Raw genomic sequence first — 22,170 nt, forward strand, 5'->3', positions numbered from 1 at the left:
AGATCTGTAGGTTTTCAGTTAGAAAAAAATCCAATAACAACAACAACAATAATAATAATAATAATATTAATGATAATATAATAATAATAATAATAATAATAATAATAAAGGGAAGACTTTTGAGTACACATCCTGCATTATTTCAAAGCATTATTTAAAAGAGTATATTTCTTTTTCTGCATTCATTCAACTTTTAGGTACTTAGGCCAGTAAATTCAAAGGAGCAACATTATCAGCCTATGCCAAGTCAATCAACTTCTTAGGCCCATGTGACTTTCAGCACTGATTCACATCTGCTCCTTGGGGCAAACTACATAGGTGTTAGCAAAAGGATAGCAATAGTTAAGAGTCAAATCAACTCGCTCCACAGATAGATGTACTGTATGCTAGAAGTGAACAACAGTGTGTTTTCAAAGGGGACGTCATTCAGCTGTAACGTCTTGCCGTGAGATATAGAAGCACCGAAGCACCGTTCAAAGCACCACAGATACTCCTATTTTTAGTCTGTCTGTGCTGGTAGTTTGAAACCAGGGTGAAACGTTCATAATGTTGGAGGCTATTACAGATATTAGAGAGTCAAACTGGAGAAAGCAGCATCACTGAGTGAATCAATCTGTCTTATCTGCCATTTCCAACCAACAAGTGCAATTTTAACAAGGGGGTGGTGGACATGTAAACTACAGACTCCTCCTAAAATCTCTACTTAACAGTCTGCATTCATCAACTGCTTATGAAAGAGGGACTGTCTCAATTTCCTGGAACAATTTCAGCTGCTTCTCAGTCATTCTTATACAAGGTCTAATCAAGCCTCTAGTGATTTTAAAGATGGTCGTCTTTCATAATATTCTGGTGATGAAATATGGCCTAACTGTTCTGTGTGCTGCTCAATGTTTGGTTGGTTTGGTTGGTAGGAACTCTTTCCTTATAATGAATCTTATCTGTTATACCTTACATACAGTCAATAGCAGAACTATTGTGACAGTGAGCTAAATCTATTAGTCTATCTGTTATCCTATTCACATTTATTTTGACGGTATGATGAATTCACGTTTAAAATGAATACACATGCAAATCAATGGTAAACAAAAAAGACTAACTTTAGCTCACTGTCTTATTTCTACTACTACTGACTATATTTCTATTTGCAACATTCTGTAATGTTTCACCACATTGAACAGACCCCAGTTTCCCTCCACTACTAGTCCTCGGAGCCTGACAGGGATTTCCTGACGCTGCGTGATGGTTCCCAAACCTCGCTGTCATCAGAATCGTCAACATCATCTTCCTCATCATCCTCCTCCTCCTCATCTCCAGCCGCTGTGATACTCTGCTGCCCCTGGGTGGCCATCGCCGCTTCTGTCTGTGTCTCCTCTGACTCCTCTCCTGCTTCCTCTCCCTCCATGCTCCCAGCAGCCGGCTCCACAAAGGGATTTAAGCCCATGTCCAGCCGCCGCTGCACCTCAGCAAACCACTCCCTCACCTGTCCACCAGGGGGAGAGAAATGGCTTAACTTTGCATTGACAGCTCAGAGGTCAACTGTAACAGGTTATAATGACAAATTGCCTAACCCTTCTCACATCCCATTAAATACTAGAGCTAATAATATTGCGATTATTTTTGCAGAAATTTGCAGTTGTACAGTAACATTATTAATTGCAAATTTCAGTATTCTGGACATTTCAGCAAACAAGAGACATATTTAATGAAATTCAGAGATGTTGCTACTTATGATTTGTTCTGTTTGGATGTATATATTATTATTATTTGCAATTGTGCAATTCATTTATAGGCTAGACATTGGAATACCATGTTCACCACTTTGATACAATAATTGCAGCCTCATACGATTTTGGACTTTTTTGGAGTGGAGACTCTGGACCGCGGGCTCCCAAAATCGTGACTGACAGACAGACACCACCCACTCACCTAGGTGCCATCGTGCAACTGTGTGCCACGGCTCATACTACATCACAGTTGCACGAGTGACATCACTGATGACATCACAATCATGACTGATGCCGCCACAGACAGACACCACCACCGACAGACACCGCCACCACAGAGCCCACTTAGCCAATTAATTAGTTGTGCAGCCCTACTAAATACCATTAGTCATTACCTGTTCGTAGCTCATGTTGCTCTTGCCAACGAGCTCGTCCAGATCTTGCTCATTGAGGAAGTGGTGCTTCAGGTAGTACTCCTTCAGGATATCTCGCCCACTTTTGAATTTCCTTGATGGTGGAGGCCGTTCAGCCTCTGCGCTGGAGGAGGCAGACCTCTTCGGCTGCTTCCTGGTTCGGGACCGTCCCCAGCCACGGTTTCGGACACGCCTCTTCCGACTGTTGCCGCTGCCCGTCTTATTGACTCCCCCGCCGTTCAGCCCCTCGACGGCGCCGCCACTTTGGTACTGGAAGAACCACTTCAGGTTACCATTCTTCCAGGAGTAGCGCGAGTCTCCGAACCAGTTGACAATGTAGGACCTAGGGAGGCCACTCTCCTCTGCCAGCTGGTCATACTCTTCTGCTGTGGGCCACTGGGTCCGCACAAAGGCACTCTTCAGAATGTGGAGCTGCTCGGGAGACTTTTTACTTTTATCTTTTATGTCTTTGCTGCTGCTGCTGGTCGCAGGCAGCTGCTTACCACGGCCGCCAGGGGGAGTTTGGCTACCTGATCCTCCACCCTCTCCTTTTCCTCCCTCTGCCTCTGTCCTTCCTGCCTCAGTAAAATCGGAGGAGGAGGCGGCTGGCGACTTGCGTCTCTCTGTGAACCAGGCGTCGATCTCCCTCCGCGTCAGTTTGGTCTCTGTCCTCAGTCGACTCAGTTCTTCATCTGACGGGGTGCTGTTCCTCTCAAAGCTCTCCTCCAGCACCACCAGCTGCTCCGGTGTCTTCTCCTTAAACTTCTGCAGGGTGAAGTCTGGGAATGGGTTCCACGTTTTGGGCCGTGTCTCTTTCTCCTTCACGGGAGGTGTGCGTGGGGGATGTGGAGACGTGGGGGTCTCGTCACTCGAGTCGATGATGATGGTGGCGTTGCTGCTGCTACCGAAGCCGCCGCTCCCTCTGCCCCCTCCCCCACCGTCGTGGAAGACGATGACGTGGCTGTTCTTCGCGTTGCGCTGGTTGTACCTGGTGTCACTGAACCACTTCTTGATCTCTCCCTTTGTCAGCTGGGTGAGCTTCATCAACCGGGCGATTTCTGCATCGCTGGCAAAGTGGTTTTTCAGGTAGCTGGCTTTGAGCTCTGCCAGCTGCTCTTTGGACTTTTTAGGCCGCATACTGAATGTGTCAGCGCTGAGGGCTGAGTTCTCCTGAGGAGGAAGAGGGGAGAGTTACAGATTAGACAAAGGCTTTTACAGAGTGATATCATCGGCGTCACTTTGCATCCAGAGGAACCAAATACTTACTAGGAGCGAGGCAACATGGCCTGTGGGACCTGTGATTTTTGTGTGTGATTTTTTTTAAGTTTAAATGGGCACAAGATACTATTGAATAAAAAAAATGTTGCCGGACAGTCAGGAGAAATAGCCTGAAATCGCTTTTAACACGTTCACTGCCATTGACGAGATATCTCGGCTTACAGAATCCAACGGTGCACTGCCAATGACGAGATATCTCGGCTTAAATTTTTTTTTTTTTTTTTTGACGGTGGGACGTGGATCAACGCTCCCCACGTCTCCTATAAAAATATTGGAACCAGCGAACGTGTACAACCCATTCCACGGACCCACTAAGTGGCGACAGTGCTCTCCACACTAGAAAAAGCAGAGCCAAAACTGTAGGGGAACGCGCGAGGAAACCATTCTCTACTGTAAAATGGATTGGCGAAAACGCTTTCACTTTCGCGCATTATCGCGCTGGGAGCTGGCGGTGGGGGATTCCAAAAATAGACTGGGTGGAAAACACACTTTGAAACACGCAGCATAAAGCCTAGAATCGCACAAAGCTTCATCAAAGCTCTCAAACCCAAGAAACGAGTGAGCCCTATCCACACTCGCTGCCAGGGAGGGAGGCTGCTCAAACTCGCAGCAGCAGCAGAACGCTCGCTTGTGACAAACGCTGCTGAAAGCCACCAGACACGCCCACGGAGGGAGGAGTTTGAAGGAGAGGGCGTTCAGAACTATATTGTTTAGATGTCTGATCTCTCACTGGCATACTGATGCCAAAAATAAATGGTTAAAGTGACTGTTCTGCCTGTTTGATTGAATTTCACAAAACTGCGATTATCTCAGCTTTCAGTCTCAGACGCTGAAACCATGCTGTACTCAACGGCTAATATCTACATAACTACTAACTCTACAAACTAACTCTTTTAGACAGAGAAAGCACACATTCTATTAGTACTTTTGTGAACTTTGTGTTCACAAAGTCCAAGCAGAAAATAATCCTCAGCTCTTGTAAAATGAGCCAGAATCCTCAAAAAAACCCTCTGGCAGAACCTACCTACAGTAAAAAAAAAAGGCTGGCAGTGAATGTGTTAAGAAACGGAGTTCAGAGCCACAAAAACAGACAAGAATTTGTCTAAGGCAGCACTGTGCGCTTTCAATTTGGTGGAGTTCCCACCTGTGGAGAAAGGGAGGGTGGCTGGACAGTAGTGGCCCGTTTCAGCTCACTGTTCCCTGGGGTGGGCTGGCAGGAAGCTCCCTTGGAGCTCTGGGACTGGCTGGGCAGCCCTGCCACAGTCAGGGTGATGGGACTGGTCACTGGAAGGTTGCCACCTGGGCCGACCTACACAGAGACAGAAAACCAGGAACAATGGATATGTGTACCTGAGGCAAATTAGATGCAAATTCTTTGCTGATTAAAGGGATTATAGTTCTAAATATAAAGCCCTTTACCTATGAACGGGGACCCAAAATAGGTTCTGGGTGTGGTGTTTTATGTGCTTAGGTGAGTGAAAGCATGTTTTCTTGCCCCTTCTACCCATGCAGGGCAAGATTTAATTTCCTCTCCTCTGATGTGTCAAAAGTCAAGAGCCCAGCGAGACACCAAAAGGTGGATGGATAATAAACTAGAGACAAGAGGAAACTACACACTTATGAGCTGAAAGAAATAGAGTAGGAATAAAGAATCACACCACAATAACAGGTGGCAAGGCATGTAACCTTAAACATGACACACACATATTGTCAACAACAGTATTTTTCAAAAATACTTACTTTTGTCCCTTATAGCCAATTGTGTTATACATGTTTAATTTTGTCCTCGATACAATTCACGATACGATTCATATCCAGACTGAAGGAAATTCTTCCCATTTCAGCTGCAAGTGAACCATCGGTAACCCTTTATTTTACAGGACCCTAACAACATATGCACTATTTGTAATTACACATCAACACCAATGTAATGTAATTACTGTGTAATTACATTGGTAATTACAGTACATTAGTGTTTATGTCTAATTGCAAATAGTTAATGTGTTGTTACATGGTACCCGACCTGTAAAATGGAGTGAGTCTATTCAACTGTAGTTCATATGTATTTACATGGTACCGGACCTGTAAAGAAGCTACGGGCTGGGACAGAGATTGCTAAAACCCAGTGGTGGATTCGAACCACTGAACTTCTGATTGCGAAGCACGCAGTTTTAACCACTCAGCCACCAGGACGTTGTGAGTTTCATAGTGGAGTTTGAGAGGATAACGGTATGACAGTCAGATGTAGTTGTCACTTTGTAGGTTTGTTATGCAAAGACTTGGGGGGGGGGGGGGGGGGTATTGATACTTTGTTAGTTGTAGCTTGAAAGACAGGCAATATTGACTAATGTGAAGGCATTTTTCTGCAGTGTGCCACAGTGGCACAGTCAGCCCCCCCATCCCAAAAGAAAGATGCTATTTGCACCCGGGTGTAAATAGGCAAATGGTTTGTTTACAACCACTTGGGCTATTTACACGCAGGTGCAAATAGCATCTTCCTTTTGAGATGGGTGGGGCTGACTGTGCCACTGTGGCACAGTCACACTGCAGAAATGCCTGTCTTTCAAGCTACAACTACCAAAGTATCAATATTTTCTCCCAAGTCTGTGTATAATAACACATTTTATACTTTGATAACTTGGAAACAATTTTTCTGAACAATTTATACAACAATTTAAGTTATCTTCTTATATAAAAGGGAGTAAGTGGGTTCTGTCTGTTTGTTTAAATTTTTGTCCCACGTTTTTCTGCGATTTTTGTCCCACATTGGATGATGTCATCAGTGATGGCCACTCAAGCAATTGTGATGTCACTGATGGTATCAAAATGTCTATGACATGCATAGTTGAGCAATTGTGCACTGAGTGATCTCACTCGAGCACTCCATGATGTGATCAGTGATGGTCACTTGAGCAATTGTGATGTCATCAGTGTGAGTGATGTCATCAGTGATGTGAAGTTGAGCAATTGTGCGCTGCGCATGCGAATAGAGCAGGCAAGGCCACACAGCAGCCGAGCTGCATGTGAGCCCGTGCGAGCCCGCGCAATGGACAAGTGCGTAGTTTTATAAAATTACCGCTACTAAAAAACGAAAGTCGAGCTGAACCCAATTTCTTTCTTTTTTTAGTTCCAATACCTGGGTATTCAGTGCACCTATTTAATAATGTATGCAAAAAAATCACAAAAATCAAATTTCTTTAGTTTTTCACACTTTTTCACATCAGAAGTTCATTTTTCAAGATTTCATTCATAACAGTAATCTACAGTTTGCTGACGTCACATAGTACTATCAAATTTCTACCCCATTTCAACCATTCATATCACGACATGGCAGCTGTCAATCAATCTTCATTTCAGGAGCACCTAGTGTAATCTGGCAGAATTTGTAGCCCATAAACTAACTACTAACTTGGCCAATTGTACATGTATGTAACATACAACATAAAGCAAACTGTAATGTCTAAGAATGCAAAGAAATGTAACTGGCTCATTAAACTTGCATTCCAGGATAACGTTAACTAATCTCGCCCCTCGGAGATTCCAGGCGGGCGGGCAGCACTCATGCATCGGATTGTCCGCTCCGCTCCACACAGAAGCGGCTGGCTGCCTGGTACTCTGCGGATCCCACTTGCGTAGCACTACAACACGCTGAATCCCACTGGATTTGGGGGCGGAACACGCCAGGATTGGCCAATGCCAAAGCCAGTCCCCAGAATTGTCAAATCAAATCATCGACACGCTATTATGGCCCGCCTCTCAACCCTGTCATCTCAGACAAGATTTGTTTTCAAACTCTGAAACGTCTCCGACCCTCGCGCTACTTGCATTCCGTTGGGTTCATTTCGTCTTTAACAGATTTGGTATTGAGCAATCATCACTATGTAAATTCTGTAATGAGAAAGAGGAAGACCAGTTGCATTTGTTTTTTACTGCCCATATATGTGGCAAGCTTGTGGACCAAAGTCCAGGACTGGTTAAGGCCACTTGGGATTTGTTTTGAATTTACACCCTTAAACATTTTGTTGGGTGTTCTGGACGAAAACACTCTCCAGATAGTAAACACAATTGTTTTACTGGGGAAAAATGTCATTCTTAAAGTTAGTTCCCAAACAGACTTGAATTTGAGTTATTTTTTATGTAGTGAGAGGCAAATTGTGGCTGCAGGCAGTTGCGGGGTGCAGCATTACAAGAAGTGGGAGAGGGTCTCCTCCAGTGAGGAGTGCTACATTGATCGTTGTTGAGGGGATCCTACCGGATTGAACTGTGTTTCATCATTGTATCTGCTGTATTTGCTTTTTGTGTGTAATTTTATTTCTAGTTTTTGTCCTTTCTTTCTTTTCTTTGGTTTGTGTAATGATGTATTGTGTTGTCATAATGTTGTAGTGTTTTTATGTGTGTGTGTGTGTGTGTGTGTGTGTGTGTGGGGGGGGGGGGGGTGGGGGGTTGGGTGGCACGAGTCAAGTCAAACAAGATCTAGACTAGATCAGGTCAAATCAAAGTCAAATCAAAGTTCAGGTGGAGTCAAGTCAGGCCTAAACAAGGCAAGTTAAAGCCAAGATGAGTCTGGTCAAATATAGCACGTATTCTTCCCTTACCTACCTGTGTGAACACCAGGCCGGGCTGTCCCACTATCTGGCAGGTCAAATATAGCACATATTCTTTCCTTACCTACCTGTGTGAACACCAGGCCGGGCTGTCCCACTATCTGGCAGGTGTGCAGGATGGACTGCAGGCCGTTGGCGGCTGCTGACAGGTGGTGAGCAGGTATGACAGTGATGGTCTGAGGCACCGTGTGCACCGTGCCGTTAAACTGCTTCCTCCTGGCCTCCTCCACTTCCTCTGGAGTCCAGCTGACGCCGTGCTTCAGCCGCTGCGCTGAGAACCACACCTGGACATAGAGACAGAGAACGCTCCTTTCATTGTATCCAAGTAGGTAAATGTTCCAAATATAGGCTTCAGGCTGCCTGCTGCAGAATTATATTTTTGGCCAGCGCAAGCGGGCTCTTTATCTAGCTTTGTCGTGCCGATCCTGTCACGGATTTACAAGCCAATTTTCTAGGACACGCCCACCCCCCCCCCCCCCTCCCCCCTGCCAGGCAGCAGAGCAGAGCCGTGAAAGTGAAAATGATGCTTAATGTTTACAGAGTCTAATTCAAGTAGTATTTGTTAAGCCAGTTGCTGGGTATTTGTTAAGCCAGTTGCTGGGTATTTGGCTTTCAGAGCTGTGTGCATCCAAGCAATCAGTAAGTTGTTTAATATTTGTTGTTGTTTGCCTTGGATTGACGTTTGGAATGTGTTCTGCCATGCGGTGGACTCGTCTGCCATGTGCCTCCTCGTCAAGGCTAAATTGCAGTGCCCGTTCGCCGTCTACTGATAGTGCCTTCATTTGACATGTATTGGTGTTTTCTTCATACTATGTGGGTGCCAATTGTTTGGCCTGTGTTGCATTGACTGTGAGTGTGAGTGTGTGCAGTGCAGTGTCTGGTGTTTGCTGGGTGGTTGGCTTTTTTGGGGAGAGGGATTATATCATTTCTATGTGCTGGAGAATATGCTCAGCTGATGGCATGATGCCTTATTGTTTATTTAATTATTTATACATTGATGTATTTGCAGATTCATCTTCGAGTAATGTATATTTTGGTGTACTGTATACATGTAAGGCATTTCCTGTTACAACCTAAGTCAGAGGTTCTCAAATGTTTTTCAGCCAAGGACCCCTTACAAGATAGAAAATATACCGGGGACCCCCTCATTCTGATTTGTGATTTTGGGCTAAGCTTAATTGTTTCGACGGTAACGTGCTTGACTTTTAAATTGATAGGTTTGTTAGATTAGAATGTAATCCATGAACCATTTTAGATTGAAAGCATAAAATATTTTCATTGAACTATGACGCTTTTGCAAAAAAAGAAGAAAGAAGTTGTTATTTTTATTTTCCTGAAAACTTTTCGCGGACACCCTGGCAAAGTGCCACGGACCCCTGGGGGTCCCCGGACCCCCATTTGAGAACCACTGACCTAAGTATATGCAGATTGTAACAGCTACTTTCCTTTGGTTTTCCAGAATCACACACATACCAAGTAAACCCTGGCCTGAACTTGTGCATGGCTGGTACAATTTCAAATCGGCCAGCCACTTTGGCTGACAACAGGCTCATCAACGCTTTATCGTGCTGGCCATATGCTAGGTTCCGACCTAGCCTTGTTAATAGGTATATTGAGTAGAGCCACAGTCATGTGTCAATGGAAATAAGTCTTTGAAATAAGATCATGCATGTGTAACAAGATGTGTTGAGTAAATAAAATAACTATGTAGAAATGTATTGCATTTTTGCACTATATGTTTTGTACACATTATACAGTACACACTATTATCCCGATTAGAGTTGTCAAATGTATTGATAGTATTGATAAGTAATACTAAAATATTTAAAGGAACACAATACTCATTTGCAACAGGTATCGATAGTATCAATAAGTATCAATACTAAAAATTTGAAACGGATACAATACTCATTTGCATTTTTTATCAATACCAGCAGTGCTTTCTCTTAAAGGGATAGTTCGGTTTGTTTGAAGTGGGGTCCTATCAGCTAGTTCGATACACTAACTTAATTAGGTACAGTGTTCTGGAGGCTGGGCGCATTGTGGAACGAAACCGCGCACTCAGCGCAGCAGCCAAACCTGCCTTTTCTCTGTAAGTACGGGGGGTCAACAACTAAAACGTAATTTAGCGAACTAAAATAACGCCCACCTAAACAAATCGATATCCGTGTCCATGCCGCAGCACTGGATTACTCCGCAGTTATTTGGGGGTATTTTATTTCTCCCGGTTTGTTAGTGAAGACACAACAAATAGAATACACGAACGAAAATATGAGTGATTTTGATAGCGAGGATGATATGCCATTCACCTTGGTGACAAGAGGATACAATTATGAACCAGAGAGAATACAGAAGAGGAACTTTTGCAGAGAGTGAACAGGCAGACAGAGAGATGCGCCTCCTGCCTAAATGCCGGGGTGCCCTGCAGACCTTTTTCACCATTCCCAGGATAAATTGTGGAAAACGTCCCAGACCAGAGAGGCCAGGTGACTTGTTGTCTCTAAAGTAAGTCAGTGTTTTATCTCTCTTCTAAGCCTTCCTGTTTTGTAAACCGCGGCTCTGTGCTCTGTGCTGGCTTTTAGCGGAGGAATACGGTAGTTGTACGGTTGGGAGAAAAAGCAGTGCCGAATGAAACTGCTGTTTTGCGGAAAAGTAAAGCGCTGAAAATTGTCAAAATAGAGCGTGCATGTACACGGATATCGATTTGTTTAGGTAGACGTTGTTTTAGGTGGCTAAATTACGTTTTAGTTGTTGACCCCCATACTTACAGAGAAAAGGCTGGTTTGGGTGCTGGTTTGGGTGCTGCTCTGAGTGCGCAGTCTCGTTCCACAATGCGCCCAGCCTCCAGAACACTGTACCTAATTAAGTTAGTGTATCGAACTAGCTGATAGGACCCCACTTCAAACAAACCGAACTATCCCTTTAATGAAAAATCAAACATAGTACAGATTTTTGCCTTGCTATCATTGGGGGTACCTGGTCCTTCAACAAGCTAAAAGTGTTCTGATAGGATGATGACTTGATACTGTATATAGTATCGATATTTTCCTGTATAATCCTGATAATTTCCGATGTATGCATGTATGTATGTATGTACATACAGTATGTATGTATGTATGTATGCATGTTGTATGTATGTATGTACTGTATGTATGTATGTATGTATGTATGTATGTACATGTATGTATGTATGTATGTATGTATGTATATATGTATGTATATATATGTATGTATGTTGTATGTATGTATGTATGTTGTATGTATGTATGTATGTATGTATGTATGTATGTATATTATTAAAATCGATACACCACAGTATCGCGATATTTTGCCTGACGATATTGTATCGATATTTGGACGCCAAGTATCGATATTGCAAAAAAAAAAAAAAAAAAAAAAAAAAAAATTTGCAGGCCATGCCAGGCCACCGGGCTACTATAAACTTTAGTTCCAAGGCCAGCAGTAAACAAACGGTAGCATATTTTCATTTTGTTTTAACAGTAACAGTTTTGTCATAACAGTAATTTACAAATTCCCCAGTTACTGAATGGGCTGCACAAGATGTTTTGTGTAAGTGAAGTGAAGTTGCAAAAACTACATAAGTACAGTAGTCCACACACACATCCAGTTAAGGTGGACTGTAAGTAGACTGTAACAAACAGTTCAGTTTGTCAGGTGCATGCAACTATGACATGACTTTATGAAAGTTGTTGGTATGTCTACTTGACAATGTTGCTGCAATAAAATGGTTGAAGTCAGATGTACAGACTGAAAAATTGTTCTTATATAAATCAGATGATGACAAAGTTTTCCTTTGGGGACATCATTTGCAGTTGAAAATGTAAGAAATCGCAATATATCGAAATATCGCAATATTCAATATATCGCAATATCGATATATCGCAATATCGAAAATATCGCAGTATCGCAATACTATCGTATCGTGACTCAAGTATCGTTTCAGTATCGTATCGTGGGCATCTGGTGATTCCCACCCCTAGTATGTATGTATGTATGCATGTATGTACATACAGTATGTATGTATGTATGTATGTATGTATGTATGTTGTATGTATGTATGTATGTATCCATCCTCTTTGTTGCATTTTCCTCAGACACCGTCGGCCTGACAGCATTCATATTTGGCATGAGTACCGGCAGAGGTCCCGAGCAGAAAGTCAAGGGGCCAGATTTTTGAATTAGGTCATTATGACCAAAAACGGCCAATTAGTCGTAACACTACCCACAACAGCCAGCAGGTGACACACAGACACGCAAGCACGAGCACACACACACACACACACACACACACACACACACACACACACACACACACACACACACACACACACACACACACACACACACACACACACACACACACACACACACACACACACACACACACACACACACACACACACACACACACACACACACACACACACACACACACACACACACACACACACACAATTAGTGATAGCATTACCCACAGCAGCCAGCAGGTGACACACACACACAGGCACAGACATAGCACTACCCACAGCAGCCAGCAGGTGACACCCACACCCACACAGACAGACAATATGTTGTTTCCAACCGATGATGCTGATGATGTTGCTGGGTGGCAGCTCTCCCAGAGCTACTATGGAGAATGGAGAAAAGCGAGTATGCAAGAGGGTTGGATGCTGCTCCACGCTGCAGGTATCACCAGAAGATTGCAAAAGATATAAGATATGATCCATATGCAATGAAGAGAAGCCATTTTTCCAGCAACTTGTCCGATTTTGCTCGTGCTTTCCTATGTAGCCTGCTGCTGGTTGCCCCCCAGCATGATCACGTGGTTTGCAAACAAGCCAATGGTCTCACCCCGGTGTAAGCTGAAAACAACCTATACAGCAGGCCTTTTTGACAGCAGCCATTTTGTGTCTAAAAGGCAGGGTAAACACAGGTGCAACAAAAACATTAATCAGGGCCCCAGCACTGGAACACCTAAATGGATTGGAAGTTGGAAACCCTCATTAATGTTTTGGTTGCAACTGTTTATCCTGCCTTTTATACACAACTTCCTGTTGTGAAAATGGTCTAACAGCACTACTACTAACAATAATTAGAAGACACTCTGTAGAGCACAAGCCTCCATAAACACTGGACAATTGTCCAACTTGCAAAGCTGCAGCTAAACAGTTTTGTTTGTTTATTGTTTACCTTCTGGGTTTGACTTTCTGATAAAATTATGCATGAAGGCAAAGCTGTTTAGCAGCCAACTTGGAAGTCTCAGATGTTGGACTTTCCCACCATGATCACAGCTGAGCAGTTGGGCTTTAAATCCTTGGGCCAAGGACAGACATATTTTATCTACCTTGATCTGCTCCTCTGTGAAGTGGGTCTGGGCAGACAGGCTGGCGATCTCGGCCATGGAAGGGTAGGGAAACTTCTTGTATGTGCTGCCCAGCAGAGGGTTGGTGTCCATGGCCGCGCTGTAGGAGGGGATGCTGCTGAGGGGAATCAGGAGCTGGGGCTGTGCTGCTGCATTCTGCTGGGCCTGCAGAGCCGACAGCACCTGGGACAGAGGAGAGGGAGGGAGGTCAACAGTCAGAACTACTACTATGCATACAACCCAGGACAGGACCAAGCTGAAGTGTCCTTGAGGAAGACAACAAGTCCCTACCAGCAACACAGGTGCTGCTCTGACCTCTCTGTGGAGAGTCAAGTGAAAAGACACATTTTCCCGATGGGGATCAATAAAGTATCCAATTATTATTATTCCTTACTACTGAAGTTATTAAAGTTAAGTTAAGTTAAGTTATCCTTTATTTATCCCCATGGGGAAATTCATCCTCTGCATTTGACTCATCCTCTACTAGGAACCTTCCTAGAACTAGGAGCAGTGGGCAGCCGCAGCGCAGCGTCCGGGGATCAACCCCAGCTCTTTCGCCACTGCCTTGGTCAGGTGCACCGGCAGGAGTATCTTCTGAAGTTCTGGGTACTAGTAGTAGTCCTATTACTACTACTACTATAAGTACTACTGTACTACATTTTGAGCATTTAAAATTGACATTTGTTGTGCTACTACATGTGTGTGTGTATACACACACACAAATTCTCCGCTTCCACCTCCTCCCTTTGCCTGCTCTCTCCTCCCCCTTTTTCTCCTTCCCCCATCTCCCCCTAACATAAGATTTTTCAACCATGTTATTATTGTGCTTGCTGACAAGCAAGGCACAATCTTAAAGTCTGACATACTTATTATTATATCTGCCAAAAAGTTCTACGCGTAATAACTCCCCCAATTTTTGCGCCACATAGACATGCCAGACCTCAAAATGACCGGCTTATTGAGGACAGGTGTGCTATGACTTTCCTAAGGGTTTGTGAAAGCGGTTTGGCCGCAATTCGCCATTAAGCGCCATTTTTTTCCCCATTGACTTGCATGGGGTTTCGAAAAATCTTGCAAAATCTTGCAGTAAATTAGCTGTAATTCAGAAACCAGAACAGCTAGAGCTACGAAACTTGGTAGGGAGGTGCACTGAGGGGTCTTTTACTATCCCCGAAAAAATTGCACCAATTGACCAGATGGTGGCGCTATAACACCCCTCCTTACCTTTTGGTCCATAACTTTTGAACCGTAGGGTCTATCATCAAAATTATTTTTTCCCTGGATTCCTTGGGTCCTCCCGCATCTACTCAACTAGGCCACGCCCATTTCCGTCTGACTAGATTTTCCGCCATTTTGCATTTTGTCCAAAACTGTTTTTTTGCAATTTCTCCTTGAAATTTAGTCCAATCTTCACCAAACCAAAGCACACATCATGTGGGGACTGTCCTGCACAACACTGATTTGGAAGTTTTTGAAGAAAACGCACCGTTGCGATATAATCCACATCCAATCTTCTGTGGGTGGGGCCTATTTCACAAAGATCGTCCGATTCTAACCAAACTTGGTACAGGTGTGGACGGATGTACTCTGAGCCTATAGGAGAAAAATATTACACAAATTGAGCAGATGGTGGCGCTATAACAGCCCTCTTTACATTCTGCTCCATAACTTTTGAACCGTAGGGTCTATCATCAAACTTTTTTTCCCCCTGGATTCCTTGGGTCCTTCTGCATCTACTCATCTAGGCCACGCCCATTTCCGTCTGACTAGATTTTCCGCCATTTTGCATTTTGTCCAAAACTGTTTTTTTGCAATTTCTCCTTGAAATTTTGTCCAATCTTCACCAAACCAAAGCACACATCATGTGATGAGTGTCCTGCACAACACTGTTTTGTGGTTTTTGAAGAAAAAAAACACCGTTGCGATATAATCGACTTCCAAAGTTCGGTGGGTGGGGCCTATTTCAAAAAGATCGTCCGATGCTAACCAAACTTGGTACAGGTGTGGACGGATGTACTCTGAGCCTATAGGAGAAATATTGTGTTGAAGGTGGGGACTGGGACTTTTCCACTGGGAAACACCCACGTCCCAGGTGTCTGGAAGGCAGCATTAGTCCCCCTAATTGCATGGGCAGGGACCTTGCAAGCCAGGCGGTGCATGGCGAGGACAGCAAGCACAATTACATTTTCGTTAGGAAATGTAGACCTTCTAGTTATTATTATTATTGTTATTGTTCAGCTAGATTTCAGGGGTTCCCAACCCTTTTTGGCTCGTGACCCTATTTTGACGGCGCTAAAAACCTAAGGACCCGCGACATTCAGATTCCGGTACACCATCGATAATGTCATCAGTGACATCGTCAGTGATGTCACATAGTATGCTTCTTTTTCTCTTTTCTGACTTTAATCTGAGAATTCTGACTTTAATCTCAAAGCTCCGGCTTTATTCTCAGAATCCTGATTTAAAGTTATAATCTCAAAGATTTTCATTTAAATAAAATAAAAAATTAAAGGAGAATTTCGTTTTTTTTTAACCTGGATCCCTCTCCTCACATTAATTATTATCTGACGACTTACCCAGTGTTCTCCGCAGCGTTTTTGTCCGTCTTAGGCGTTGTTTTGAGATCAATAGTGTGCAAGCCAGTCCTAGAACGGAGCTCCGTGGGGGCCACGTAGCAGCGTGCTTTTCATCCATGTAAATAGACAGTTTTATTCCCGTTTTCGACCCATATCGTCAGAATCTGATCCCTAAGGAACCATCAGACTGCTAATTCTCCCCCGGGCTCTTTTCAGCGGTAGTTACAGGCATCCCATTTCCGCCTGTCGGGTCAGTGAGACCAAATCTCGTCAAGTCAGTCCACAGGCCAGCGGCAGGAAAGTCTCGCCGGACTTGACGAGAGTTGGTCTCACTGACCCGACAGGCGGAAATGGGATGCCTGTAACAACTACCACTCTTTACCGCTGTAAAGAGCCCGGGGGACAATAGCAGTCTGCTGGTTCTTTAGGGATCAGAAAATGGGAATAAAACTGTCTATTTACATGGATGAAAAGGACGCTGCTACGTGGCCCCCATGGAGCTCTGTTCTAGGACTGGCTTGCACACTATTGATCTCAAAACAACGCCTAAGATGGACAAAAACGCTGCGGAGAACACTGGGTAAGTCGTCAGATAATAATTAATGTGAGGAGAGGGATCCAGGTTAAAAAAAAATGAAATTCTCCTTTAAGAGTCACTCAGAATGTTGATTGAGGCTATTGTCCATTGATGGAAGCCTTTGCAGTATATAGTGACATTAGTAATGTCACATAATGCAACACTGTTTGGATGTCACCTGCAATTACCACTCATCGCCATAGGTGTCACCCAAGATAACAACGCTGAAATCTTAGAGATTATCACTTTAAAAACACGATTTCAGACGGACAAGCCCGTCTTTATTGTCACACGATTACACATCAACACATGCACGGACGGCCACAAACACACACATGCTGACGGTAGCCGGTGAAATTTGTCCTCTGCATTTAACCCATCCTGGCTTGTCCTTTCCTCCGGGGGGCAGGCCAGGAGCAGTGGTCGCTTTCTCGTACAGCGCCCGGGGACCAACTTCGGATATTGTCGTCACTGGTCGGATGACGATGACGATCTGATCTTCTGCATGTTTTTAATGGGGGGGGGGGGGGGGGGGGGGTTATATACGGAGGAACCCCCCTGGGGGAGCACGGGGAGAACATGCAAACTCCACACAGACAGAAAGGCCCTTACGACGAGATACCCCACCTGGGCAGTAGGCACTGAAGATATGGGGGGGAACACAACCACAGCGCCCACAGTGTCCCAGGCGAGAATCGAACTCAGGACCTTCTGACTGCGAGGCGACAGCTCTACCACTGAGCCACCCCCCCCCCTTTAAACTCAGAACTAAAAAATAAGTAAAAAAAAATCGCAAGTGACCCTAATCATCTTCGGTAGTATTAAATTGCGTCTGGTGTATAAAAAAGAAACAAAACAGGCGACCCTATTTGAATTCCAGGCGACCCCACTTAGGGTCGAGACCCTAAGGTTGGGAACCACTGAGCTAGACATACAGTATTCTTTGTGAAGCCCTCATGAGACATGCTTGTGAATTAGGGCTATACAAATAAACTTGACTTGACACACACACACACACACACACACACACACACACACACACACACACACACACACACACACACACACACACACACATCAATCAAGAACTTGTTGAGTCACTAACAGAAACACAATTAAAGGTCAGAAAGGTCAGAGGTCCACTTCCTCTTGAAGAACCTACCCCTCCTGCTGGCCTATCTACCACAAACTCAGAATATATCATCCTTATTTTCATATCATCAACCTTAAGCCGTCAACCTACATACACAGTTTGAGTTTACAATCTTGTGCCAGTAGTATGTGGATAAAAAAAACAAGCCAGCTAAGAACCTGACCAATTATGGCATTCCCTGTTCAGTATAAAGCTAGTGCTGTGACATGGCATTGTGTCATGTCCATTCTTGACATGAAACCTCTCACATCATGATGCTTCCTGAAATGTACCTCGATTTGCTAGAAAGAACATTTCAGCTTTTCGCCAACTAGGGCGCTGCTAGATGATGTCACTACATTGAGTGTACAGTACAGTAGTGGAGTACAGGATAGGATTTTGAATTCTAGCAGGATCACAGCATGCTGTTGTGTTTCTGACTTGGATTGTGTTGTTTTGATCCATCAAAACATTCAAAATCCTTACTATTGTACTGTACAGTCAACCTAGTGACATCATCTAGCAGCGCCCTAGTTGGTGAAAAGCTGAAATGTTGTTCATCTTTCTAGCAAATCTAGGTAAATTTCACACTTGAAAGCAGTGTCCTGTCTTGTCTGATGATGAACTAGAGTCATGTGATCAAATGTTTTGGAGTGACATTACCGCCTCAAAATCTCCAATTGTATCTACTAGTAATAAGAGAAGAAATCATGATGGTCCCGTTTGCATGTCTTTTAATATCAAATTTCTTAGTGGACGGCTAATGTCTATCGCCCTAATGAAGAACACATAGATGTCAAACATTGTACATTTGGTCAAATTTCCATAACTTTTACAGGACGTCATTTCTCTGCGTCCGTTGATACTGTGATGGTTCGCTGACCTAAAATCATTAAATATGAAACAGTTCACTAAACCCTTGTAAATTTAGTTTATCATCTTAGCTCTGTACCTGTGCCAGGCCGGCAGGCAGTACGGTGGGGTGGAGCATGGAGGATTTCTTCTGCTGCTCGGAGGAGGGCAGGTTGAGCAGCAAGCCGCAGCCTCCTAACTTCATGGAGTCGTGGAGGAGCATCTCCACGGGTGTCATGGGCCCCAGAGGAGCCTCAATGGGCTCCTGCTCACCTCCCTCCTCCCCCTCGCCGCTGCCTCCCAACGCTTCCGTCGCCTCGTCTGCCTTCAGGGACACAGTGATCCTCTTGGGCTCCGCTTTGCTCTTCATCCTCATGATGGGGGTCTTGCTGAGGGAGATGGCGGCCACAGTGGCGGGGTCTTCCCCTGCCTCCTCAGGGGCGTCGCACGGTTGCTCCGGGGTGGGCTGGTCGCTGCTGGGATCCTCCGGTGGGTTGGCCGCGCTGCGTTTCAGCGAGGTGCGGAGGACAACGCTGTCTTCCACAGTGGAGACACTGGGCTCGTCTGTAACGCCAAACACAGCTTTTATTTTGACAGAGGTTTTCTATTCCTTTCCAGTTCATTCAGATCTACAGTACATATGAGTACAAGGAGAGGAGTAGGGCTACAACTAACAATCATTTTCATTGTCAATTAATCTGTTGATTATTTTCTCAATGAATTGACTAGTTGTCTAATGTGCAATATGCAATGATGGTGCAATGACTGACAGATCAAAACAATATAACAGCAAGTGGAATCCAGCTCAGTAGGAAGATGTATCAGCTTCGGAGGGGATGGTGCTGCTCGCAAACCGCTCCCCTTGCTCGGTGTTAACTTTATAGATAAGAATGGTGAAAACGCAGCTCGTGGGACTCTCACCCGTGTCTGGAGGGGTGGGGACCACCATGAATGCCTCACCCAGCTCCTCTGCCGTCAGACCCTCCGCTCTTTCCTTCATCTTCCCCTCCTCCTCCTCCTCTCCCTCCCTCGTCCTCTCCTCCACCTCCTCCTGCTCCACCACAGCAGAGGGCAGCACCATGCATGGTGTGGTTGATTTGCGGCGGCTTGACATCCTGGAACCAAACTCTGTTTAACTTCTACTCAGCGTTGGGTCAAGGGGATCTGTGACCGAAGTGCCGAGGCTCACGAGTCTTGGGCAGTTGGGTTCACATGCTCAAGTCCTTAATTGATGTATTTCTGTTGTAAGAAACAAAGCAAAAATAATGTGAATCTTAAAATGAGTTAACAGCAAGGACACTTTTGACAACTAGATTCACATTGCTGCTTCAGTGATGGATGTGTAGTATTAAAACAACAGACTTTCCATCACCAAAACCTCAACTGTCGACATGTATTCCCACTGGGAGTGGTAAATACATAAGTGGATTAAATTAACTATCCAAGGCGAGTCGTTTACCCAGCTTGTTGATGTATTGTTGGCATAACAAGACATTATCAATAGCTTGCCTTGCTGCAAAGTCAAGAAAGAGTTGCTACATGTGGGAAACAAAGTCAGCAAGCAACAATATTAAAAGTAGAAAAATTGAAAATGAAAGGACTCTGCATATCACTGGTATAGACGTGGATGAATTAAGGATCTTTAGTTCAACTGGGATGGTCACTCTTAAATATTTCACACACAGGTATCGTTTTACTTGCCCATAAGACATTTTGACTTATCCTAAGCACACACAAACACACACACAATATCTCTGGAATTGCATCAATGTTGGAGTATATAACCAAAAACCACCGAATTGATAGTGTTATGTGTATTAAAATGTAGCCTATGCCAGCATATGCCTACACAAACATATATGGAGTGAACGCGGAGACTTCATTCAATCAAAGTGCTCAGGGAGAGGAAGTGTGTGTAATCATTACACACACTTCAGTCAAACACACCAGTCAAATCACATTACTAATGGGATTTGACTGGTAATGGTTTATGATGGTTGACAGAAAGCATGATCCATGTGGGCCTATAAACAAATTTCAAAGAAATTTGTGGTTTTCTCAGATTTACAGCATCTCGCTTAGGGTTACCGTGAGAAGCTCAGTCATCCATGAGGAACGCTAGGGAGCGAGGGCTAGGTGGAGAGATTATATCTCCACACTGGCCTGAGAACGCCTCGGGATCCCCCAGTCAGAGCTGGCTAATGTGGCCAGGGAAAGGAAAGTTTGGGGTTCCCTGCTGGAACTGCTACTGTACCTCTGCAAACCGATCCCGGATAAGCGGTTGAAGATGATGATGACCAACATCAGTGACCAATGTAACTTTGTGCATTACCCCATTATACAGTATATAGTGAGCACCTCAACTCTATTTACCACCCTATGAATTCATCACAGTTAAGTTGACCCACATTGTTAGGCTGACTTGAGAGGATTTTAGGACCTTAATTAATAGCATACATCATAGTAATTAACATCAAACTGATTCAAGTAGGACATGATCTTTTCAGAGAAAATAGCAGGTTTGCCCACCATCGTATTGAGCATCACATCACACCACTGTGTTGCAGGTGTTAGGATACACCAAATGTTATAGCGAGTAACCGCTACTTCTTAATCTTAGATATGACTGCAATAACTTTGAGACCAACTTTTCATGACTGCGATTCAAATATGAGTGCCAAAACCTAGCTGCTATACCGTTATTGCATAGTATACTATCACTGTACTGCCAGCAAGAGACAATATGCATTAGCTAGCAGACAATTATATTGTGTGAGCTAACGTTAATTCATTAAGCAATAAAAGACCACTACAAGGACGTCCAATTTAGCCGTACACAGCATCTAGCCCGTGTGTGTGAGGTGGGCTAACTAGCCGGTTAGCTGGGCTAGTCATTATTGATCATGTCTGGTGGTAAACTTACTGCAACTACTAAAATGTGCCCCCCAGTGTTGCTACCGGGCTGCCGAGACGAAGAGTAATTTCCTGGGTCTCGGTGGGCAGAACAGACTCCAGCCTCGGTCTCTCCCGCCCCCGCCTCACCGTTCAGTCCCAGCCCTGCCGGGACTGCAGTATTTCGGCTTGCGGGTCTCCCAAAAAGCAGCGGAGGGAGGCAGACAGAATCTATCGACGAGACTCGGGTCTACAGCTTCTGCCTGCAGATGCTGAAAACACCGGACATCTCCCTCCGTTGGAAACAGGTATTTTCGGCCACAATCACGCCTTTGTAAACTTGCCCAAAAACAGAAGCACAAACGTTACATTCACAGCAGGTCCGTTGATACTGTGCTGGTTGACCTAATTCTCTGATATTTCTTGCAGATTTTTTTTAATGATCAAACGGCGTCATCATTCAATGTGATACGTCCTGACGTCATTCCTGGGCGACTCTGCTCGGTGCTGTAAAAATTATGGAAATTTGACCAAATGTACAATGTTTTACATCTATAATATGTTCTTCATTAGGGCGATAGACATTAGCCGTCCAGTAAGAAATGTGGTATTAAAAGGCGTGCAAACGGGACCATAAATCTCCTGTTTACCGCACGGCTGGCTGCCAAGCGTCCTTACATGACCTGTCATCTCGGGCTGCGTTCAGGACACAGCGCAGCGCAGGCTGCTTGAGGACACA

General features: G+C 44.4%; 1 protein-coding gene across 1 annotated transcript; it reads right to left on the reverse strand.

The window, feature by feature from the left end:
* Positions 1–1,003: 1,003 nt before the first annotated feature.
* Positions 1,004–19,653, reverse strand: zhx1 (zinc fingers and homeoboxes 1; the record flags this gene model as incomplete). The annotated part of the gene is made up of 7 exons (XM_083635832.1): positions 1,004–1,480; positions 2,120–3,307; positions 4,560–4,724; positions 8,088–8,303; positions 13,385–13,585; positions 18,640–19,103; positions 19,461–19,653. 7 exons carry the CDS (start codon positions 19,651–19,653, stop codon positions 1,199–1,201), a joined length of 2,709 nt encoding a protein of 902 aa, XP_083491958.1. The 3' UTR covers positions 1,004–1,198.
* Between the last annotated feature and the right edge of the window lie 2,517 nt (positions 19,654–22,170).

This window comes from Poromitra crassiceps (assembly GCF_964638095.1).
Source record: "Poromitra crassiceps genome assembly, chromosome: 1".
In the NCBI taxonomy this organism is placed as follows: domain Eukaryota; kingdom Metazoa; phylum Chordata; class Actinopteri; order Beryciformes; family Melamphaidae; genus Poromitra; species Poromitra crassiceps.